At 37.5% G+C, this 24,353-nt stretch overlaps 2 protein-coding genes across 6 annotated transcripts in view; one reads left to right on the top strand and one right to left on the bottom strand.

Annotated features, from left to right (window-relative positions):
- itpr1a (inositol 1,4,5-trisphosphate receptor, type 1a) overlaps positions 1-13,070 on the top strand; it is a 32,976-nt gene extending 19,906 nt beyond the window's left edge. For 2 of the 4 annotated variants that reach the window (XM_084127855.1, XM_084127854.1), the window contains 26 exons: positions 58-178; positions 841-1,025; positions 1,338-1,486; positions 1,671-1,782; positions 3,385-3,420; positions 4,096-4,143; positions 4,392-4,518; positions 4,601-4,773; positions 5,358-5,541; positions 5,747-6,000; positions 6,241-6,441; positions 6,548-6,658; positions 7,001-7,096; positions 7,241-7,369; positions 7,979-8,074; positions 8,181-8,373; positions 9,672-9,794; positions 9,903-10,078; positions 10,236-10,400; positions 10,638-10,827; positions 10,917-11,006; positions 11,096-11,208; positions 11,292-11,457; positions 11,558-11,718; positions 12,180-12,341; positions 12,526-13,070. In XM_084127855.1, coding sequence (XP_083983981.1) covers positions 58-178; positions 841-1,025; positions 1,338-1,486; positions 1,671-1,782; positions 3,385-3,420; positions 4,096-4,143; positions 4,392-4,518; positions 4,601-4,773; positions 5,358-5,541; positions 5,747-6,000; positions 6,241-6,441; positions 6,548-6,658; positions 7,001-7,096; positions 7,241-7,369; positions 7,979-8,074; positions 8,181-8,373; positions 9,672-9,794; positions 9,903-10,078; positions 10,236-10,400; positions 10,638-10,827; positions 10,917-11,006; positions 11,096-11,208; positions 11,292-11,457; positions 11,558-11,718; positions 12,180-12,341; positions 12,526-12,612 — 3,648 coding nt within the window. In that variant the 3' untranslated portion in view covers positions 12,613-13,070. The remainder of the gene's footprint in view (positions 1-57; positions 179-840; positions 1,026-1,337; positions 1,487-1,670; positions 1,783-3,384; positions 3,421-4,095; positions 4,144-4,391; positions 4,519-4,600; positions 4,774-5,357; positions 5,542-5,746; positions 6,001-6,240; positions 6,442-6,547; positions 6,659-7,000; positions 7,097-7,240; positions 7,370-7,978; positions 8,075-8,180; positions 8,374-9,671; positions 9,795-9,902; positions 10,079-10,235; positions 10,401-10,637; positions 10,828-10,916; positions 11,007-11,095; positions 11,209-11,291; positions 11,458-11,557; positions 11,719-12,179; positions 12,342-12,525) is intronic. The other 2 variants (XM_084127857.1, XM_084127856.1) reach the window with 1 other exon arrangement.
- Positions 13,071-13,169: 99 nt separating this feature from the next.
- pfkfb4b (6-phosphofructo-2-kinase/fructose-2,6-biphosphatase 4b) lies at positions 13,170-24,190 on the bottom strand. Of its 2 annotated transcripts, none has more exons than XM_084127866.1 (14): positions 23,950-24,190; positions 18,089-18,205; positions 17,905-18,001; positions 17,724-17,790; positions 17,175-17,249; positions 16,996-17,052; positions 16,737-16,858; positions 16,416-16,623; positions 16,178-16,324; positions 15,996-16,100; positions 15,780-15,909; positions 15,636-15,698; positions 14,452-14,516; positions 13,170-14,359 (listed from the first exon to the last, which is right to left on the bottom strand). In XM_084127866.1, exons 1-14 carry the CDS (start codon positions 23,996-23,998, stop codon positions 14,300-14,302), a joined length of 1,362 nt encoding a protein of 453 aa, XP_083983992.1. In that variant the 5' UTR covers positions 23,999-24,190; the 3' UTR covers positions 13,170-14,299. The 2 variants fall into 2 exon arrangements, with proteins under 2 accessions (XP_083983992.1, XP_083983991.1); XM_084127865.1 differs by lacking the exon at positions 23,950-24,190 and adding an exon at positions 20,333-20,597.
- Between the last annotated feature and the right edge of the window lie 163 nt (positions 24,191-24,353).

Genomic DNA, 24,353 nt, shown 5'->3' with positions numbered 1-24,353 from the left:
ACTCAGCATCATTTAGACCACCTGTAAGAGTGACATTCATCTCTGTTTGTTGCTTAGACCCGGCAGCCAGTGTTTGTGCAGCTGCTGCAGGGAGTTTTCCGAGTGTATCACTGCAACTGGCTGCTCCCAGGTCAGAAGGGGAACGTGGAAGCCTGCATCAAAGTGCTGAGTGACGTGGGTAAGAGCATCAATTCCACCAGCTGTTTGTAACTTTCTTAATATTACCTTGAATTGGATTATTGTGTTGTATCATACGATTATAATCTTAAAATTAGTGCCAAAAATATTTCTAGAACAGTGGATCGCAACCTTTTTGACTCAAAGGTCCCCTGTTGTCCAACACAATATTTAAAGGCTCCCCTATGTTGGCTGTTTCCTATTTCCATTGTAATTATTCCAGAGCTGCTTGGTTTCAAACTTTATATATTTAAAAAAAACTGGGAGTATTGATATATTAAATTAATTTTCACAATTTGTTTTGGGAGTTCAGAAGTTTCAAGAACTATATGTTTTCAATTAAAATATTTTACATTTTTACATTCATAATATTTTTTTATTTTTCTATATTAGAAATACGTTTCAGTTTACATCTTGATTTTGTTTTTTTAGGATTTTAATTTAGATTATAGTTTGATTATTTTAAAATATTAATTATATTTTATTAATATGAATACCTTTTTAGTCATCTTGGAAGTTTGCTGAGGCCCCTAGTGTGCCCCAGACCCCTGCTTAAGAACCACTGTTCTAGAAAGTTGTATGGTGCTGAACTAGTGGCACTGAACATTTTGTGTAATGCATGACTCTGAATGTGCGTGTCTTTTACCATTTTGTATTGTGCAGCCAAAGGCAGAGCCATAGCCATTCCTGTGGATCTGGACTGTCAGGTGAATAATCTGTTCATGAAGTCCAACAACATAGTGCAGAAAACAGCCCTCAGCTGGAGATTGTCCGTCCGTAATGCTACGCGAAGAGATTCCGTTCTGACCACCTCCCGAGACTACCGCAACATCATTGAAAGACTCCAGGTGAATGCTATGTATTTTATGCTTATTAGAATAAAAACATGCTTCCTCTCTATTGAAATCAGTAGTGAGAAGTGCTATTTGTGTGCTGTTGAGTTATTGTGTGGAGTTACTAGGTAGACAGTGACAGGCTCATAAGGTTTCAGAACAGAGCTAGCCTATGTCTGTTTGTCTTGTCAATGATCACCCATGTCTCTCATTTAATTCCTATTAAACCTGTATTCAGTTGTTTGCCTCAGTGCCTTACTTTGTTAGTGTGTGTGGTGAATGTGTGTTTTTGTGTGTATTTGTGTATGCGTGTATGTGTGTCTTCAGGATATTGTGTCAGCTTTGGAGGAGCGGTTGAGGCCTCTGGTTCAGGCTGAGTTGTCTGTATTGGTGGATGTTCTCCATCGTCCAGAACTGCTGTTCCCAGAGCACACTGAAGCCCACCGCAAGTGTGAGAGTGGAGGCTTCATTTGCAAGTATGATAAGCTCTTGTTGCAATATATTCAATTTAATACTTTATATAACATAATAAAATACTATGTTATTTATTATAGGTTAACATGCTGATTAATTGTAAAATATATTACTATTTGATTATATTTTCATCATTGCTTATATGTTTTAATTACATTGGCACACTTTTATCTGCTTTTTGTACAGATTGATAAAACATACCAAGCAACTTCTAGAGGAAAATGAGGAGAGGCTTTGTATCAAAGTCTTGCAGACACTCAGAGAGATGATGACCAAAGACAGAGGATATGGAGAGAAGGTATTTAACTCAGCAAACAGTAATAAAAGGACTAAGATCTTAAAGGGACTGTGTGTAGGAATTTCTCCCATCTAGTGGTGAAATTGTATTTTGCATTCAAACGAATAATGCTCTCCAGCGCCTCACTTTTTCAAATGCGCGTTGCATCTACGGTAGCCGTTATGTACCAAAAAGCTATGACAGGATGTCTTATAATAGCACTTCGAGTTTTTCTTCGGGTGAACAGGTTTGTTATTTAAAACAAACTGAAACTTGAAACAACGAAAAAAAGAATGCTACAGTATGAATTACTGACTGTGAAAAACATTAACTATGGTAATTAGTAGTAATGCCTTCTTTACTCGTTATATTTTTTGAAGTACGTGCATTGTTAGATATCATCATCATCAGAGCCTTCTCTAACGTTACTTTACTCAATAGCTGCTATTCATCAAAGAGCCTGTTTAACTTTTAACTATAAATGTTCTACTGTCTATATAATAAAGTACACAACCAAGCAATGAAAAAAAAAGCTTGTAATTAAGGCCGTAACATTGACTTACCTGTCGAGAAGAAAGCAGGCAACTTCAGCGTCTCTTTTGAAAGCTTTCTCCTGCATTAGCTATCCCGACATTAACCCTTGTTTTTGTAATCTCCGGTCACGTTTCCTTTTACGGTCTATTTTGGACTTTTCCGACGACAAGGACTCATCCTGTGACTCAGCATATGTATGAATGAACGGTGTATAAATAACCGTGCAGTGGATCCTTTTAAACTTGCCGCGGCAGTGACAAGCGCCTCTCACTGCTCTGCTCCTCCGCTTCTGCTGGCTTCAGTCACGTGACGCTGGTTCTGAACGAAAACGCGTTGTGGAAACGCGTTGGCCTAGTACTTTTTGTCCCTCTCTGCTATTATAGTTTTTCAAGATGGCGGAACTACATGGAAGCCTCCGTGGACCTACCCGTCCCATGTATATTAAGATAATAAATTCTTCGTTTACGAGGATTAGTCTGATCATTGGCATTGGTATTTGTACACCACTGAGGGCATATTTATTAATAAAAATATTGATTTTAAATAATAAAATACCTAAAAAGCTACACATAGTCCCTTTAAGGTATAATATACAGTTGCGATAACAAAACATCTTAAGTGTTGTGAGAGGTTGATGGCATTGTCCTCTACACGTACCGTTTTCATTTGTAATGTCTGCATGTGTGATCTTAATCATGTTTACTTAAAGCATGTTTACTTAAAGCTTCAGTCTGTAACTTTTTTTGTGTTCATAAAAGCGAGTACATCGCAAATCCATTTTTCAAACCGTGTTTGTCTAATCCTGAATCACTACGGTACAACTATAATAAGTGTTTATATTCAGACTATTTTAGACTGGTACAGGTTGTACCACTGTCAAGTAGCGCAGTACTTCCGCAAGACTCATGCAGTTCTGTCTATTAACCGCTAGAGTGCCAAAAGTTACAGACTGCAGCTTTAAGTTAGAGTTAATGGTTACATCTCCTCTGTTATGTCTTTCTGTTACCACTCATGCCACTAATAGTTACTGGCTTAATTTGAAGAATGTCCACCCTTTCATTAACCCCGTACTTCACTCCTCTTTTTCAGCTACTGGGATTTGATGATGAGATGGATGTCACTGAGGTTGTCCCCTTTTTGTCATTCATCCCATCTTCCCCTTGTTCATTTATCATCTGTGTATCTTCTTTCTTTTTCCATCCTTTAGAGTATACACATTATTTGTTAGATGTGGTATGGATATGGATCTGTTGTGGTTCAGTGTGTCCCCTAAAACCATTTGTTACCAAATAAAAAGTAAGAAAGAAAAGAGTATTTATAAGAAGGGCAAGCCTTTTAATGCGCACGCCCCCACTCTAACTTCCCTTTTCAATAAGAAATACGAAGAAAATGTTCTTCATACCATTTTGTGGTGCTTTAATAGTCCTGCTAATCCAGTATGATGTAGTAAAATTAGTAATTGTTCTTAAAGATTTACAATAAAAACCTCTTTGTGAGCTTACCTTAATATTTACCAACTATATGGGTAATAACTAAATATTTGGACAGTTTGGATATTAAGTGTTATGTAACAGACATTTTATCCTGACCGTAACATTCTCATCTTGTACTTTTTCCTAATGTAACTCTTAAATCACTTGCATATCATAACAAACTAGGTTACTATGAGCTGACCATATAATTTTGGTCATTATTATAACACACAAGCATGCTGCTAGGATAGATCTGGAGATTGCTGCATGATGATACTCTACTAACTCTGTGTTAGTGTTCTGTTGTCCACTCTGCTCGCTCACTCAGGTGGTGGATGTCAGTCTGCCACCCAAACAGCTGGAGGATCGGAGGAGGGTAGGTCACTAACATCACCTAACCCTGCTCTTTAACCACACACCTGTACCTCTCAACCGCCCTGGTTCAACACAACTATTCCTTTGATATTAATCCTGTTTATTTGAATAGCTCTTATAATACAAATTGTTCCAAAAAATAGTGTTTTACAGCCATGCAGTGAGCAAGCTAAAACAACAATGGCAAAGAAAAAATTCCCCCCAAAAATAAGATGCACACTGAAACACACACTCTCACTCTCATCACAGGGGGAGGCCCTTCGGCAGCTGCTCGTCAATCGTTACTATGGCTTCAGGAGTGGCGGGCGGAGAGAGAGTCTCACTTCCTTTGGTAACTCTGCCCTGACACCAGTAGGACCAATCAAGAGCCAGTCAGGTGAGTTCATTTTTCATTGTACCTTCTGGGAACGTTTGTGATATAATTGAACATATGTTTTTGTGTGTTTGTATGACTTCAGGGGGTTTGAGCAGGGCTGAGATGTCATTGATGGAAGTGCAGTGCCATCTGGACCGTGAAGGGGCATCTGACCTTGTCATTGATCTGATCATGAATGCTACCAGTGACCGTGTCTTCCACGAAAGCATCCTATTGGCCATCGCACTGTTGGAGGGTGGGAACACCATCATACAGGTCAGATAGGCCTGTCAGTGAAACGATAAAGTGATATAATCGAATGTTATGGCATTATGTTATTTTATATGTCTATTACAGTTTAAAAGGTTAGTAGGACTTTATTTTTTAATGTTTTTATTCAGCAAGGATGCATTAAATTGATAAATGACAGAAGATTTCTATTTAAAATAAAAGCTGTTCTTTTGAACTTTCTATTCATCAAAGAACCCTAAAATTATCACGGGTTAACTGTTTTCAACATTGATAATAATAAGAAATGTTTCTTGAGCACCAAATCAGCATATTAAAATGATTTCTTAAAGGATCATGTGACAGCTCTGCTATCACCTGAATACAAATATATAAAATAGAAAACAATTATTTGAAATCTTAATAATATTTCACAATATTACTGTTTTTACTGAATTTCTGATCAAATAAATGCAGGCTTGGTGAGCATAAGAGACTTCTTTCAAAAACATAAAAAAATATTGCAGACCCTAAACTTCTGAATTACATTTGAAGTTTTCCATAGAACATAACATATAAATATAATGATGGATTTTTGTTTTATGTGATTTTTGTATTTTATCTCATTGCAGCATTCCTTCTTCAAACGTTTAACAGAAGACAAAAATTCGGAAAAGTTTTTCAGGGTGTTCTATGACAGAATGAAAGCAGCTCAGCTTGAGATAAAAGCCACGGTTACAGTCAACACCAGTGACCTGGGCAACAAGCGGCGTGATGACAACACTCCAGACAAAGAAACCCCACAACGCCCGAGAGGTCTGGGCTGTCAATACTTCGTTATCCAAGTTCATATGCTATCTTTCTTTAAAATAATTGCCACTTAGTTTGATGTTTTGATTATGACATTCATTGTTTAATGTCCAAATACATGTTGAAGTATGTTGCTATTAAATCTGATACAGCACTTTATGAGAAGTTCTGTCATTATGATGAGATTCAAAGCCTCTTTTTTTCTCTCCAGGAAAAGATTCAGGCATTGTGGTGACTGATGATGCTCGTGAGCAGTTGTTGGAGGCATCTGCTGTGACTAAGAAGGCCTTCAGTTCGTATCGACGAGATGCTGATCCTGAGGAGGTTTATGGCGTTGCTGATGGAGACAAAGGGAGCGGAGATAAAGGAACGGAGCAGGGCGAGATGAGTCCTGTCATTCTCATCATGCAACCAATCCTACGCTTCCTACAGCTGCTGTGTGAGAATCACAATCGAGACCTGCAGGTGTGTGTGTTTGTCACATTTACATCTCTTTTTATTGTTCTGACCTGATTAGAGGTCCACTACCAACCTGACCTGGGCCTGAAGGAACTCAGCACACTGTTTTTGGGTTCAAACTTTGACAGTATCAGTATTGTGTTTGGTCAGAGTCTTGTTTATGGACTGCGTGCTTTTTCTTGATATATTGGTTTGGTCCGGTTCTATACATAATATATGTTTAGAACTTTCTTTTTTTTCCTGCAGAATTTCCTGCGCTGTCAGAACAACAAGAATAATTATAACCTGGTGTGTGAGACCCTGCAGTTCCTGGACTGTATCTGTGGCAGCACAACAGGAGGCCTGGGGCTGTTAGGACTCTATATCAACCAGCAAAATGTGGCTCTCATTAATCAGACTGTAGAGAGCCTCACTGAATACTGTCAAGGGCCCTGCCATGATAACCAGGCATGTACACAAACATTAAAACAATCATAAAATATTATCTTTCCATCACACATAAACATACTTGCTTCCCATATTGAATGTTTTCTGCCATATGTATTTTTTGCAGAATTGCATCGCCACCCATGAGTCTAATGGCATCGACATCATCATTGCATTGATTCTGAATGATATTAATCCACTGGGCAGAAAGAGAATGGATCTGGTTCTAGAATTAAAGGTACGTCACTTTAATCTTAAACAGGGCCGGTTCTAGGCTTGACCAGGGGTGGACTAAGCAAAAAAATAACATCAAATTATTAACAATGCAATAAAAATTGGTCAGGCCTCAAGTCCTATAAAGCAGTTCTTCTCAACCCTTTTTTACTATCTAATGAAGACAATATTTGAAGGCCCCCGCAATATATTTTTGGTAATTCTTGCTGTTATTATTCATAATTGCTTTTTATTTTAAAGTGGTAAAATATAAAAATAATTATAAATAATTAACTTAAATAACTGAATGTTTTGGGGTTTTATCTTTTTATTACCAATAAATTTACACAATTGTCTTTTTTCTTAGAATAATGCATCTAAGCTACTGCTGGCCATCATGGAGAGCCGTCATGACAGTGAGAACGCAGAAAGAATTCTGTACAACATGAGACCAAAAGAACTAGTGAGTATGTTAGTTATTATGCCAGAATATCCTGCTTCACTCATTGCTTTAACTATATCTTGGAGACAGATAGTAAACCACAATCATTAACATTCTTTGGATACAACATTTGCACAACTCCAGCTGTGTGTGTTCATGTTCAAGGTGGAGGTGATGAAAATGGCCTACCAACAGGGGGAGACAGAGTTTGAGGATGAGGAACTGGAGAACGGAGAGGACCATGCGGCTTCACCACGCAATGTTGGACACAACATCTATATCCTTGCACATCAGGTACACACACACACACACACTCCTGTACATATGAACAAAAATAACCTTTTCCACATCTGCAAGTGTAGGTTATAAGGAGAACTTTTGCTGGCCATAAATATTTCTAGCTGTGAAAATGTATTTTGCAATATATGGTAAATTTTGAACTGTGGCAAAAGATGCAAGTGAAGACAGATGTCTTACTTTAATACTTTGAATTACGCATGTCACTTCTATCAGCGAGAGTTAGATTACCATTCCTTTGATTCTTTTTAATCCACAATAAAATTACTAACTGACAAGCGTATTTTTATTTGGTATAGTATTTACTATACCAAAGCCAGTTGGAAAGTGTTTGGGCCTTTCTTAAGAACATTTTTATTAGAAAATTGTGATTTTCCTGATTTACATGTAAGCACACAAAAACTGGATAACAATACGTTTAAAACCATGTCAATGGGCAGAAGCATGAATAATTAGTCAAGCTATTATTTCACAACCTTTATAATATACACCTCGAAAAACCTCAATGGTGGGTACGGCCCTGACCATTATTCCAAATGGCATATCTCTTTATCTAAGAGCACTTCATTAGATCAGTAGTGTGATCTGATTAATCTGCCATTTCAGCTGTCACGTCACAATAAGGAGTTGCAAATACTACTGAAACCAGGTGGGGAGGACCAGGCCCTGGAGTATTACACGAAACACACCTCACAGATAGAGGTAAAACACTCAAATGCTTTTAAACATAAAATCTTGATATGCATGTTGTTTATTGTTTTTAAATTCTCGTCTTTGCATGTGCTCTTTTATGTTTTTATATACACAGATAGTCCGCCAGGATCGCACTATGGAACAGATTGTGTTTCCCGTACCGAATATCTGTTCTTTTCTGACAAATGAATCCAAGCTGCGTGTGTACTATGGTACAGAGAGAGACGAACAGGGCAGTAAAATAAATGACTTCTTCCTGCACGCAGACGACCTCTTCAATGAAATGAGGTGGCAGAAAAAACTAAGAGGTAAATGTGTGTTGGTTTGTTTGCATGGTCATTCTTTGGTGTTTGAAAATGGTTTAATTCAGCCCTCTTCTGTTTTATATAAGTGTTAGATATACATTCACTTTAACCATTCTTATTAGTTGCAAAATTGGTAGCACTTTACAGTAAGGTTTCATTAGTTAAAGCTGCAGTCCGTAACTTTTTTGGGTTAAAAATGATCCAAAATAAATTTTTGAGCAAGTACATAACTTGTAATAAGCTTGTAATAATGTTTTTAATTCCAGTGGTACTGGTGGATTTCCGCGGAAAATTCGAGCATGTCTTTGCGTCATTACGTCACATCTGTACATAAAAAGAAGGTGTATTGGATAGTAGGCTATGTTGCATGTGAGGATGTTGGAGGTGGAGATTTATAGCCTTTTCTCACAGCACTTGATATAATTAAACTTATCAATTTGATGGCAGATCCAGAAAGGTTCAAACGACAATCACCAGTGACAACTGGAGATTCACCCGTTGTAAAACGCAAAAGACTTTGTTCAGACTTCGGACTGGCTACAGAAAAAAAAGAGACTGCAACCGGGCCCATGCGAAAACAAGGATAAAAATCGGAAGGGCATTAAATGTAATCACGCAGTGCTGATGTTGTTAACATTAACAATTTGAGAAGAAAGTATAATTTGCACGGTTTGACGTGATATGATAAGCGATCGTTAGATTTAATCAGCGCGATTTACTGCAATGCTTATTTTCCCCTTAGTTGGTCAGAACAAAAGTGGATGTTACTTGCTTGTTCGGATGACATTTTCCGGTGAAAATTCTTATGTTGGTCATACTTCCAAAAAGTAGAATCTGTGATTCCGAATGACAGTATCCACACCGGCGCGGCGACTGACAGCCGCACATTCTCCTCAAAACATTGGAGTCATCCGTGCTGTGCCGTGCCGAGGCACAACCCACGTAAAGTTGATAATTCCGTGAATAACTGCAATTGCAGATTTCGAACAGAGATGGCGACAGCAGATTTCGAACAGAGATGGCGACAAAGAGGAAAAACTACGGACTGCAGCTTTAACATTAGTTAACATGAACTAACATGCGCAATGGGAAAAAAGTTTTAATATTAGTGTTTTAATTTATTTTAGTTGTTTGTATTGTCTTTTGCTTTTTCAATGTTTTACATTATCTTTTTTTATTGTCATAATTATGAAAAAAGTTAAAGTTATGCTGTACACTAAGCCATTCTGAGCAAATTGTTGTACATTAGGAGTTTTTTATATCGTAATTTCTGAATTTCATCCCTTTCATTTTGTTTTTAGCACAGCCAGTTTTGTACTGGTGTAGCCGGAACATGTCTTTCTGGAGTAATGTGTCTTTTAACCTGGCTGTTCTCATTAATCTGTTGGTGGCATTCTTCTACCCTCTGGACGGAATGAACGAAAGTAAGCTCTCTTCATAGTGTCCTCCTCACGACTCATCCTTTCTTTCCACAATATCCCTGACCTGTGTTTGAACATTTACACCTTACACGTGGTGTGTGTGTGTTTCAGGTTCACTGGATCCTTCTCTTTCTCTGTTGCTGTGGGTGTGTTTGTTGGGCTCATTGAGTTTTGTGTTGATGTCACCGAGGCCGAACTCAGTGCGAGTCCTGGTCATCTCCACTGTTCTGCAGCTGGGGTTCTCAGTGGGCCTGCAGCATATGCTGACACTCCTGGGAGCTTTTAATGTACGATCACAAACACACATGGGAGGGCTTTATTTTGAGTGCATACAATATACATTCATACACTGTACACACAGTTTCTTTAAAAACTCAAATTACAGTCTTGCGTGGTGTCAGTTGACCTCATTATTGACACTGACCTCATTTGGTGTATGCACAGGTTTGTAATAAGATAGTGTTCATGCTGAGCTTTGTGGGAAACCGTGGGACGTTTACCCGTGGTTACTGGGTGATGGTGATGGATAAAGAGTTCCTGTTTCATCTGTTGTACCTTCTCATCTGCACTCTGGGCCTTTTTGGACACGTCTTCTTTTACAGTCTACTGGTCTGTCTGAAAATCTTATTACATTGTTTAATAAAATAAGGCAACAAATTAATGAATACATAATAATACAGTATTTTTTTAATAATATATATTTTGTGTTATGGGTTTTTTAACAATATAATTATTATATATAACGAATAGTGACCTATTTTCATGATGTATTTAATCAATTCATTGTCAGAGCTAAAAATTTACTTCATTAATGTTAATTGTACTTCTTTGTGTGTGTGTGTGTAGTTGTTTGACCTGGTGAACAGGGAAGAGACTCTTTTGAATGTAATCAAGAGTGTGACCCGAAACGGCCGCTCTATTGTCCTGACAGCTGTTCTGGGTCTGATCCTGGTCTACCTCTTCTCTATCGTTGGATATATGTTCTTTAAGGATGACTTCATCCTGGAGGTGAACCGCATCCCCAACAGCACTCTGGGTAACACATTCACACACACATACACACACACACGCTGTTCATACTGGTGGTTTTGTAAATCTTTTCTGTTGTATTTGAATGTGTGCCAGAGGAGGGAGTAAATTTGGCTGCTGGTTTCGTGTCTGAGGGGGTCTGCAATGTAAAAAATGGGTCCTGTCTGCCTGCGGAAGTGGAGGAGGGTGAGCAGTGAAATTCATCCATACTAGGGCTGTCAATTGGTTAAAATGTTTAAATCTTAAAAAACATTGTGTGTTTTGTGTGTTTATAGATGATGTAGAGCGAGCGTGTGATTCTCTGTGGATGTGTATGATCACTGTACTGAGTCACGGTCTCAGGAGTGGTGGTGGAGTTGGAGATGTTCTGCGCAAGCCATCCAAAGAGGTACGCACCAAAATATATATTTACAGTGATAGTTAATTTTTCCTAATAACAACTTCAATCGAAACCTGTGTGTGTGCTTCCAGGAGCATCTGTTCGCTGCACGTGTCGTGTATGATCTTCTTTTCTTCTTCCTGGTGATCATCATTGTGTTGAATCTCATCTTTGGTGTCATCATTGACACGTTTGCTGACCTGAGAAGTGAGAAGCAGAGAAAAGAAGAGATCCTCAAGACCACATGTTTCATCTGCGGTGAGATTAGATGTACAACAGTCAGTTGTACTTAAACATATATGTGCCTTTACATGTGATTGGGAATTTATTTTTGGGTCATTTTCTTGTCCACCCACAGGTCTGGAGAGGGATAAGTTTGATAATAAAACGGTGACGTTTGAGGAGCACATAAAGGAAGAGCACAACCTGTGGCATTACCTGTTCTTCATTGTGCTGGTGCGGGTCAAGGACTCCACTGAATACACAGGCCCTGAGAGCTACGTCGCTCAGATGATCAAGGTGAGAGCATCCATGTCTACTTTGAAATTATCATGAGGCTTTTACGAGAAAACATTTAGAAATTTCTGTGTTCGATCTGATACTAATCAAGCTGAAGCTCATTGCCCTTAGCAGGTCAGTAGTGTTTTTTTCTCCAGTTTGCAGATGGTATTAAAAAAACAGCATATGAATGTCAAGAACACATACAGGTCATATTTCAACTCAAAATCAAGACCCAAAAAAAAAAAAAATAGATATATATATAATTCAAATATAAATATAATTTTACATTTGAATGTGTGTATTATTGTAGTAATTATGTATAATTATAGAAACTTTTAAGAATATATTAACATATATATATATATAGAGAGAGAGAGAGAGAGAGAGAGAGAGAGAGAAATTAAAACGCCAAGGCAGCTAAATAAAACCATAAATCGTTTAATGTTTATCGCTGCATGACCTATTTAACCCCCATTCAGGAACACAATTTGGACTGGTTTCCTCGTATGAGGGCCATGTCTCTGGTCAGCAGTGATGGAGAGGGTGAACAGAATGAACTGCGCAGTCTGCAGGAGAAACTAGAGTCCACAATGAGGTTGGTCTCCAACCTGACCAATCAGCTCACAGAGCTCAAAGAGCAGGTGAGTGTGCGACTTGTTTAATAAAGGTGTGCGAGTACACATTATAAATTCTTAGAAAGTTTTTTTTATAAAACAAAAAGCCTGTACTACATCTAAATTGCATAAGCTGTCAACTTGTGGTGTGAGGTGTGTATATCTAACTTAATTGTTTTGTTTGAATTCATCCTTGTGTGTCAATCTTCAGATGACTGAGCAGAGGAAACACAAGCAACGGATTGGTCTGCTGGGAAACCCCGCCCACCTCAATATCAACCCACAGCAGCCGGCATGAGGTCTGACTGACATAATGGAAGCACCAGTCAAGCATATATATGCGGTGTCGCAGCCTTAATATGGACTCTAACATGGTCATGAAGTCATACTTGGATCTGTACAAAGGACTTGAATTGTGATATTTTGGCCCTCATTGCTGTATGAGGTGGTATATTCATATTTTAAGCACTGACCTGATCACAAGAATCTTTGCACTGTGTATAATTATAGTATTATAGGATGCTTTCACAGAGTGGTTCTCAGAATTATGTCCCTCTGGTTTTCTTCGCACCTTTTTATCAAAATGGATTCAGTTTGAGATTAATATAATGTGTGAAATGTTTGTATATTTTTCCCTGTATATTTATTTTGATTTTTTGATATTTCTCTCTTTTAGAATTTCCATGACTGTGATTGATTGACATCCATATGGAATGTTTAAAAAACACCTACATTGATTAAAATCTTTTTAGACAAGTTTCTAGTAAGTAACGTAACAATGATTAAGACTAAATTGGCTTTAAATGTCTGCTATGAAGATGCAAAAAGTAAATTCAGCAGAACTTGGAGACAATATTACATGAAAGAATGATTTAATGAGAAAATGTGACGTTGTGCATCAAATTTGAGAACCATGAGCTTCAAGCATATTCAGCCCTACTGGTCACAGCGACCCACAGGACAGAATAAATCACAGATTCACAGAGCTCTTCACATTTGGTTTTCAGATGTGCTCTTCAAATAATAGATGAAGAAAAAAAATCTCCTGGTAATAAGCATGACAATAATTGAGATGAACACGTTTCAATCACTTTATCTCTTTAAACACTAGACTGTAGAGTAAAAAAAATAAAAATAAAAAATTTAAGCACAAATCAATTTCAAATATATAGTTGAGATTTAAGAAATTGTTTTTTTGTCCAAAAATAGTTAAAGAAAATTATAAGTATGCTTAATGTGCAAAAAAAAACTATTGTAACAAGACTTTAAAAATGTAAACATTATATTTAGCTTTTGCAGGAAATGTAACAGAGGTAATATATTTGAAAATTTCTTGCAACATTTTGAGCATTTTTAAAACGCTCACGTCACAAGTCTGATAGGAACTGCAACATCCCAGTGGTTTCAACACTGTACAAAGTAATGTTCATGTGCGCTGATAAATCTGCAGTCATTTTTTTAAAACCAAGTTAGTATTCTATTTTTATGAGTAGCATTTAGTGTTAAATGAAAGCCAAATCACTTAATTTAAACTCCAGTGTGTGAATGACTGAAATGTAAAGTATTGCTTAAAGAAATGTGAAGCCAGAAAGCAAATCAAAAAACAAAAACATTAAACAGTCATTATGTGAAGACACACACACACAACTGCACCGATCATTTAGTCCCACATACACAAAAAAACGTTAATGATTCTAGCAAAAATCTTAAGTAGAAATGTATAGAAACAATACCTACACATATGAACGCACACTCACACCCCAACACTAGGGTTATTAAATCAATAACTGGATTCCAGTCACCTGTGTGGCAATTGAGAAGAGAGAAAATACAAATCTAAGTCCTAAAGTTGCTCATCTTCAGGACTCAAAACTGACTTTCTGCCCAATGTTTTCAAACACAAAGAATCCAATAAGAGGAGTCACATAAAAAGGATGGAAGAGCATGATGGAGTGTTGCTGATGAACAGGATGTGATGTCATAGGTCAATAGTGGGCCGGAACAGTGAGAAGAGCCTCTTCTGCCAGACGGGAGATGTCCACATTCTGTCACCGTCAAAGAATGGATTTTTAATTTATGTTCAAAAACCGACAGAATTAATATTCATACATGTAAAATGACTGTCTGGTTTTCTTACCTCAGGTTTGTCTCTGTGAGTGTTCACTGCTTCTACATTAAGATAGATTGACTCCACTTTACAGCCTAGTGCAGGAGAGAATCTAGGTTACATTAAAGTACATTTCAAGAGGTCACGTTTCCTTTAAATGAACTCTTCAACAAATAAGACACCAGGGAGAAATGCTCCCTCAAGGATTCTGCAAATTTCTCAATGCGTCTTTGAACTGGTTTCATAAATCTCTGCCTAAAACTACTTAAGGTCGGCTCTCCACGTTCTTTTTGCTGTCAGTGCTGTTGTTTCACACAGAACACCATCACCTCTCATAGAGAGTCAAGGTCATCTTAAACGTACAGTAAGCCCATTCTTTTTTTTAACTTAATTTTGGACTCGCATAAAGCTATTATACTGATTGAGAAGAATATAAATTAAAGAAAATGTTTGTCTGAAAACATTTCTTGTTAAAGGAGAACTCTGGTCAATTTTAACATTGAGCTCATTTTTTTGTAAATTTGGAGTGCTGTCAGTACAGAGAACAACGACAAAAATCAGTGTTGCCTACACAGTGTTATCCTCTTTTTAAAATTTGCACCCTGTTGACTTCAATGGGGCAAGTTTTAAACCTGCTTTTAGCCTCTTAACATCCTTGATGTGTCATTACAAGTACACAGCCATTGTGAGTGATTCCTTCAGAGTGAACACGGGTGAATCTGACTGCAGTAGATGTGAAAGATATGAATAAAAATGATGTTTATTCAGCCAGCGCACATACCTGTATTTACATCCTGTTTTCGGTCGAAGTTGACAGGGTGCAAATTTTAAAAAGAGGATAACACTGTGTAGGCAACACCGATTTTTGTCGTTGTTCTCTGTACTGACAGCACTCCAAATGTACAAAAAAAACCGGAGTTCTCCTTTAAGGTTTATATTTTGTGTGCCCAGTATGGAACATTAATGTCCTTTGTCAGAACATGCCTGTTTTATACTTGTGCTACAATTGTGTGACCTGTGCTATGTTCAAAAAAAGGTTAACGTATAGCCCTTTAATAATGCATCATTAATTTGTAGTAATGTGCATGGCTACGTACATATGAGATATTGAGATCATAACCAATCTCAAATTAAATTTTTGGGTGAAGATACAACAACATGCTGTTCACATGCACAGTAAATGTCTATGTGTGTGAGAGAGATGAGTTTCTCACCATAAGCCACAGGAGTAAGCTTCAGGACTGTGTGTAGAGGACATTTCAAATACGGAAGCTCTTCTGGAAGGCAAATAAAAAGGTTAAAGATCATAACAATATGAAAATATTTCATTGACCACGATCATGTTCCCATCTACACACCAGCACTCTTGTCCAAGAAGTAGGCAAGTAGACAACGCATAACAGCCTGATGACAAATGACCAAAACATTCTCCTGACGTTCAAGTTCCATAATGACGGGCTCCAACCTCTGGACCAGATCCTCATAAGACTGTAAAGAGAGAGAATGTTACATTTTCTCAGATTTAATAAGGATTTTTTTTTCTAATTGACTGTAAATCTAGCTTTTCAACACACCTCTCCTTTAGGGTAGCGGTAACGATATTTGTCCTGGTCTCTGAGGGCGAACTCCTGAGGAAAATGTTCCTGGATCTCCTCATACATCATCTCCTCACACACACCCTGCACACACGCTGAAAGTCACTGACATGGTACTTTTAAATGCGATTACAAAGAGAACATCATCGTATACCACTTACAGCATCAATCTCATTGAGCGCTTTCCATTGTTCATACGGTACACCTAACTCTTCAGCGGTCTGAATGGTCCGCTTCATCTGACTTGTCCACACCTTGAGATCCTTTATATTCTGATCCTGAATAAACCTCCCTAGACCCTGAGAAAACTGAGACATACGAGAAACAGAAAGAGAGATGATGAATCCAAATGACCGATCTAGTAGACATTCTCTCACAGACACATACACAATAACGCACCTCTTTACCACGGGGCGACAGGCCTGAATCCCCTCCGATACGACCTCTGACGTTAAGGTCACTCTCTCCATGGCGACAGAGGTAGATGGAGCGTGGTGTGATGTGGATGTTCATCAGATAATAAACGATTCTGCTCTGAATGTGGTCGAGCACGCGGTTCACCAAATACCGCTGACCCACGTCCATTATCTTAATGTATGACAACTCTCTGTAAGAAAATACACAACATACACAAACTGCATAAATAATATGATGCTGTATTTACTCTCGGGTGGAACACGTTCTCAGAAAAGAGGGAACCAATGAAATTGGATTTCTGACCTGTCTAGGTTTTCATCCAGTGGCTGGTAACTGGTTTCATAGCATTTGATCCTCTTCATAAAGTCCTGGATGGCTTCTTCAGTGTTACGGTCAGTGTAGTCAGGACTTCCCAACTTCACCTGCTGTTCTCCAACACACAAAAAGAAGAGAAATTAATGCTGGGATAATTAGATTTTTTTAAAAATCCTCCAATCACTGATTAAAATCACTGGAATATTACAACTTTGAATCATTTGTCAGTATTTAATCACTGCCTTACCACAATGTTCTCTGCAATAACTTTGGGGTCTTCACACAAAGACTCAACAAAAAACACCTAAGGAAAAAACAGAGACTTGAAGAGTAAAACAGTGGGAACAAAAACTTGTGATTTAGCCTTCTACAAAATAATGCCAAAGGATTATGAATTTCACATGATTGCGCAACATGGTGTTTTACCTTATAGCCATTTTGTTCTGCAAATCTCATGATGGTGGCCCTCCGTTCTCTGGTTGTGTTCGTAGCATCAAACACCTGAAAAATCAGCACACTTATAAATACGATTTTTTTTTTTGTTCTTGAAAAAAAAAAAAATAATAATCTCTTATGCTCACCAAGGCTGCATTTATTTGATCAAAAACCATAATATCATAATACTTTGAAATAGTATTGCAATTCAAAAGAACTGTTTTCTATTTATATTTTAGGAGGTAATTTATTCCTGTGATGGAAAAGCTGAATTTTCAGCATCATTACTACAGTATTCAGTGTTGCGCAATTCCCTTAGAAATCATACTAATATGCTAATTTGCTCAAGTAACATTCCTGATTATTATCAATGTTGTGATACAGATTATTTGATAAATAGAAAAAGCTCAAAACAGCATTTATTTGAAATAGAAATCTTAACATTATAAAACTTTTATGGTCACTTTTGATCAAACTGAATGTGTCCTTGCTGAATAAATTTATTATTTATTTCAAAAAAATTAATAATAATCTACTCACAGCAACCTGGCCGCCCTCAACACTGAGGTACTGTCTGACATCATTGAGTGCCGTCGAAGCACACTGCCTGAAAACCAAAAACTTTTTTTTTAAATCATGACAACACAAAATGCACAACAACAGCAAAAATATAAAAACAAGCGTCCACAAACAAAACACACTAAAACATGCTGAATCTTACTTTCTTATCTTCAGCCCTTCCTCATTATCAGCACGAAAGAATTCAAAGCTCTTGTAGATTTTCACACATTCCCTCCTATACTGTCCCACATTGAATTCTGCAAAAAAAATACACAGATTTATTGGCTGTAGACTTAATGTTTAATTGTTCATAAGTATGTGAGCATTGTGCATCATTACCGTACCTTTTGTTGGTACACCAATCCAGTTGAGGTAGCGTGTGAGTTTTTTAGAGATGTAGGTTTTTCCTCTTGCTGGCAAGCCCACCGTCACAATGAGAGTAGGACAGTTGGTCATGCATACTGCCAAGAGACAAAGAAAGAGAATAAAAATACATCTGTAAATATCAACTGTTCTGTGTACAGCAGAAAGGAGAGTGAATTCTGTCTTTGCTTTATTTTCAGTTAGTATAAAAAATCTGACAGAGCTAACCATGCATAGAGTCTATTGTTGGTCAGAGATGTGAAGCGTCTCTGCAGCTTCTGAAATAATTTTTATTTGTTTATGTTTTGGTTTTCATAAATCTATTCTGATTATTGTGTATTTATTTATAATACTTATAATAATAATTTATTATTTAATGTAACACTCAAATTCTACCTCTTTTTGAATACATTTGCTTCAATCCTTCTGATACTTATTTGACTTATAAGATATTTTATTTCCTGTACTTAAATTCTAAAACTCATTACTCATGGTTATCAAGCTCTTCTCAATATCTGCTGATTTCTCCTGAACCCTCAAAAACGGAGAGATCATGTGCACACAGTGTATTTTATTTTCTGCTGACTAGTTAAATAGGAAACATACTGAGACTGTACAGCATCAGATTGTGCTGCATGGACAGCTTATTCAACCAGGTTCATGGAGTTCAAAACAAATCTGCTAATTAGATGAAAATCAGCATATAATTAAGCAAAACCATACAAGTTAAAACCCTCTTTATGTGCAGCCTTCGCTCAGCAAACCTGCTCTTTAAAAGGCTATAAACTTCCTCTTAAAATCCTGTATGGCAACAGCTTTGGTTCGACAGTGATCTGGGAAAAAAGAAAAAAAACCTCAACTGCTGCATGGTTACTTTTTGCCCATTTAAACGCAACAGGCCCCAAGGAATTTAAAGGACATCCCTAAAGTCAAACCACAATCCTGATTTCCCACCCACAGCCACACTGGGCAAGACAGCAGGAGACGAGAAAACACAATTTCCACTATGAAATAATTCCAAAAATACTTCCAAAAGGATCATGTTCAAAGACACACATTGCTGAGATTGCTTTGATTAGAGACCAAGAGGTGTAGAATCTTAAATATTACAAAATATACATTTGTATCCCAGTAGCCAAGAAAACTACAAGACTGTGAAGAATTGTTACATTCTGTTTATCAAAAATGACAAACACTAGGTCACATTATCTCATGATGTTTATCATCAGGGTGACAGTGAGCTGATCATCTGAGACCAGCTGCTGTTCCGTGTTCACACGCTGCACACATGGGCCGCGAATGTTGATGCGCCATTGACCAATCAGAGACCGTCTACAGTCAGGGTTCAGCCAATAGAACACCAGCAACGCAAAACAATGCATGCAGCCATTGTGCCGGTCCGGTGCTGAAAACATGCCCGCGTTGTGCTTGTATCTCACACAGTACAGGATATTCAGCTAATATGCTCGTGATGCCGAGTTGATACTGATATATTAGGTAAATAAGCAAATAGAGGGAGGGGCTGCGGAGCTGATAGTGATACAGCACTTTAGACTTGTGATGCTTTGGACACATGTTATTCTCAAACACTCAGGGTTTACTCATACCAAACACACGGGAGGAAAAACTGTAGCTAAATATAGAACTTAGACTGGGGCTTCAATGTAACTTACTGTACTTTATCTAACCGGCAGATTTCGGTGCATCATGACTGCATAATTCCCGTCTTATTATGCTGCGCCTACTTAAAGGTTTCACTGGGTTTACTTACAGTATGATGCTTCATCACGCAAGGCTACAAAGTGCAATTGGAATAGTAGAAGAGATTTCGAAGAAATTACCTGATAATTAAATCAATGAGATAACAAACAAGCACATATTGTGAGACTTTTTTCTAAATACAGAACATGCACCATTACTTCCGCACCGGGAGCATTTTATTACTCAACTCCAGATGGTAACTTTTAACATATTATCACCCCAAACCTAAAAGATACATCACATGAGCCCTGGGTAACTTACTTAAATCAATCGTAAAATGTAACAGATGCGCGTACGTTACAAACACGCAAGTATCATTAATTAAGCGGGAATTTGTCAAATAAAAAAATAAATAAAAAAAAGGCGTTTGGGACAATTGCATGTAAAGCAAACACATAAACATAACCACGTTGTCTCTGATCATTTAGTCGTGAAAAGCTGGTATTTGACGAAAGCTAACATACCTCTCTTTTGAGAAATGTGTTTTTCCGGCAGCCCGTTCTTGCATGGCATCCATATTTTCCGCAGTGGGTTTTGTGTAAGCTCTCTGGGAATCGCCATGATAATATCTTCCTTTGAACTCATCCTGGCTGTGTTATCATGACCCGGTTCTTCAGAGTTCTACCACTGATCTCTGTTACTGAGCGAACTGAGGCTCGAGCTGCTCACGGTGGGCTGTGTAACATGTCATATCGGCTGAGCGTTATCGATGACAGACTTTACCGTAATACCAACAAAAAACGCGCAACTGCTACAAAAAGTTTCATAATCAGGCAGACTAGGTGCATAAACACAGTCACTACTTTTGAGTTAAAATGAGATCAATATACGTTTTTATCTGATTTTAGAAAAAGTATAACCAGTTAAACAAATTAGATGAATAACAAGACTATACGTATTTCATTAAACTGGCCAATAATATATTAATAAAACTGATTATTTTTAAGTTGAATACTCAATCTTTTGTTATGAGAACGAAAAAGTCCCCTGACAATTTAACATGATGACTAACATGATTTTTATTTTCGCTGAATAGCGTTTCATTGCACGCAAAAAATATTTTATAATATTAAATATTTTAAACTCGTTTACAAGAGTCGTTGGTTATTATTAGTACTGGGTTAGAGGGTACACATGCGCTGAAAATTACACAATTTACAGTACAAATATCACAATGTATCTCGTGTGTTGAAATCTACCGTAAAACTACTCGATGTGGGCAAACAAAAAACTGATCAGGAAAGCAAACAAGAAGTCAAGTGATCGCAGAAGTTTGGAGGAAAAAAACTCATGCTGTTCACATGAATTGCACATGGGTCGTGAATGATGATGTGTCTTCGTCCAATCAAAGCCCCTCGACAGAAATGAGTCGACCAATAGAATATCAAAAACACTGCACGAGGAGGTGTGCAGCGTGAGGGGCGCAGTATGCCAAATATCTACAAGACTTGAACATTCTGTTCTTTTTCGCCACCAAAACCGTAAATAATATTACTAAGAACTTTGCCCTATAAATATATACGCAGAAAGTACAGGTCCATCATTGGAAGCAAACATATAATGTTTTGTATGGTCTTCCCTGCTGAAAAAACAACAAAAACAACAACAGCTAAAGTCAGCCTAAGCTGGTTAGCAGGTGTTTTAGTCTGGTCATAGCCGGTTTAGCAGCTGGTTTTAGAGGAGAATAAGAAAAAGAGCACCTTCCTCTTTTTAAAAGCTTTTTTTGTGCATAGTTTTGAGAAAAGGTGTAGTATCGAGTACGGAAACTGATTTTAGACCATCATAAGCAATATTTCTGTCTGTACATAAACTATATCAGTTTATATAGGTTTACTAAAAATAATCATACATATAGGCCTATACATACTGTAATATTAGCTAACATGCATAAGAATTTATAATACAATTAAATTAGCTAATGTAGCTACACTTCAGTCAAAGTCAAACGTCAAATAATAGCCTAGTAAGGCATCAAAATAATGTAACAACACAAATCAAAGTATTTATAGTGACCAAAAAAGTTAAACAAATAACTTATTTTAGCCAGCCATTCAACCAGCTTAAATTGCTTTTTAAACATTTCCATGTCTGCTGGTCATTTGTTGGCTGCTTTTCCTTTATTATCCAGTCCAACTCATCCATTAAAAAAATCTTTCAACCATTTTAGTATAAGCCTGAACATTAAAAGGTCAGATGTGTCTAAACTTAGTAATGTATTTATTGTTAGTGGGTTTTGCAGGTGCTGCAGAGGGATATCCTGCGGATGGGATATAGCCTACTCAACAGAAAATAGTTCAACAAAACAGCAAGATAATAGGGCCATCTTGTGGTTGAATGATGAATCACACTTGTGTAAAAGATGTAGGCCAATGTCGTTAAAGTAAATTATCTAAAATATATACAGGCTATAATTTGTCTTAATTATTCTTTAAAAAAAAAACATCCACAGTTATTTTTTTAACTAGATGGCAAAGACACAAAACAGGTGATGAAGAAAGAAAGGGAGGGGAAAAAAGGTGAGTGTCCAGTCAGCGGGGTAAGAGGACTAATCTCCTTAGACAGGTGGACAGCAGCGAGCTGCTCAGGTACTCAGACACTCATATATTTTACACCTGAGATCTGTGTGTGGTTATCAAAGACTATTTTTTAGAATTAAGTAGGTCCACAGAAAGATGAAAAAGATAAAGAAATATAGTTTGTAAAATAATATTTAGATTATTATAGAATAATGATGTGTATAAAAGGTTTTTACACAGTCTACAGCACAATTTCAGTTTTTGAAAAAAAGACATCACTATTTGAGTTTATTAAACAGCATTGTGAATGTTTTTCAAAAATAGTCTTTCCCTTTCCCTTTCCTAGATGTCAACCGCCCACATAGCAGCCTGTGACATCAGAGGCAGAGCCTTTTAAACTCAGAAACACATGAGAGTATTCTGTGTATGGGAGTGGGCTGAAACTGCATTAGGTGTGTATGCAGCTAGTGATTCAGCAGATTTTGCACATATAACATACAGATTCAATAGACATGCAAAGACACGTACACAAACGCAGACACAAAACCTGAGTTAGACCTGAATCCTTAAATGGGATTGGAGGAATAGAGCTGAACTTTCACACAGATAACCAGAAAGGGAGAGGGAGCAAGACAGAGATGGAGAGTGTGCCAGACATGAGCAAGAAATAAACAACATAATTAGGAGGAAAATGGGAAAGCACAGAAGGAGGAACAACTCTCTGTGGATATAGAGCACAAGAAAAGTATAGAAGTAAAAAGAGAGCAGATAGGAGGAAGTACATATCTCAGGAAAGAAAAGATAAACAAAAAAAAGAGATAAATTATCACATGGGTCACAGGCCACAGTAAGATTTATTGGCTCTACACAAAGGCCTGAAATATTTTGATATTGTTGGTGTGTTGCCATAGTAATCCACCCACCAATAGGACTGCTGACACACCTTAATCAGATCTGCTCTGAAAACCCCTGTCCACCCCTTTGTCTTAAACCAGCACACTAAAACACATTATATTGGACAGTACAATTGCACAGTACAAAGAAATATCTGTATCAAGTTATTTTTGGGTGATAGTGCAGTTGCAATTCTGACTAAGCTAAGGAGGCACATACCATGCATTTTGATCTAAGAACGCACACGCACACACACACACACACACACACACACACAATTCTCCTCATTCTAACCTACTCTGACCGATTTGTCTTGCATACTCATGCCAGCTAGTAACACTCAGAGTGTGTGCCTTTCATAATTACAAATTCTTATTTAACCCATGCTACTAAATATACTAAATCGTATAAAACACAAGTAATAAATGTGTAGATCATCCAATAATTTTCGTTTTCTAAGGTTATTATAAAGTTTGTTTACTGACCATTAGAAGCCTTCCCCCATGCATTATTTACAACAAATCAAAGTGAATAGATAGATAGATAGATAGATAGATAGATAGATAGATAGATAGATAGATAGATAGATAGATAGATAGATAGATAGATAGATAGATCTCACACAACTGACCCGCGCACACGGTTGCTATATGGAAGATACCGTATCTTACCTGTCCCGTCGCGGTCTTGTCCGTCTCGAATGCGGCTAGAATTCCTCATCGTCCAGGTTATAATAAAGAACAGCAGGCGGCTAACCTCTTCAGGCACGGGCTTTTGTGGAAGAGCTTGTGGTTGTCCCCGTTGGTTCGCGGAAACATTGCTTTAGAAGCGCACCGGTACAGGATTTGCGTGCGCGTTTATAACAGACGCGCGTCTAAAAACAGCCACATGGGACTCCCAGACTCCAGAGAAGCAGAATGAGGGCAGAGTAACGCTTATAACGCTCACACTCATTATGTAATTTCAGAAGAGTTGCTTAACAATAGATTAATTAAAATGAGCTGTAGATAATGAAATTCAGTGCAACATGTTTCTCTCTCTACGTCTATTCTATAATCCACTTACAGAAACTGAA

Source organism: Abramis brama (genome assembly GCF_963993115.1).
Source record: "Abramis brama genome assembly, chromosome: 11".
In the NCBI taxonomy this organism is placed as follows: Eukaryota; Metazoa; Chordata; class Actinopteri; order Cypriniformes; family Leuciscidae; genus Abramis; species Abramis brama.
Note: the sequence above shows the minus strand (reverse complement) of the source record. Positions and strands in the feature narration are given on the sequence as shown.

Bases quoted from the DNA above. Each gene is read 5' to 3' on its own strand.
- pfkfb4b (XM_084127865.1), bottom strand. From the start codon at position 20,453: ATGAGTTCAAAGGAAGATATTATCATGGCGATTCCCAGAGAGCTTACA. The intron at 17,791-17,904 runs GTAAGATTCAGC...TTTGGTTTTCAG, and splicing joins GAAGGGCTGAAGATAAGAAA to GCAGTGTGCTTCGACGGCAC. The intron at 16,325-16,415 runs GTGCGTTATTGT...CGTATGTCTCAG, and splicing joins TGTCGCCCCGTGGTAAAGAG to TTTTCTCAGGGTCTAGGGAG.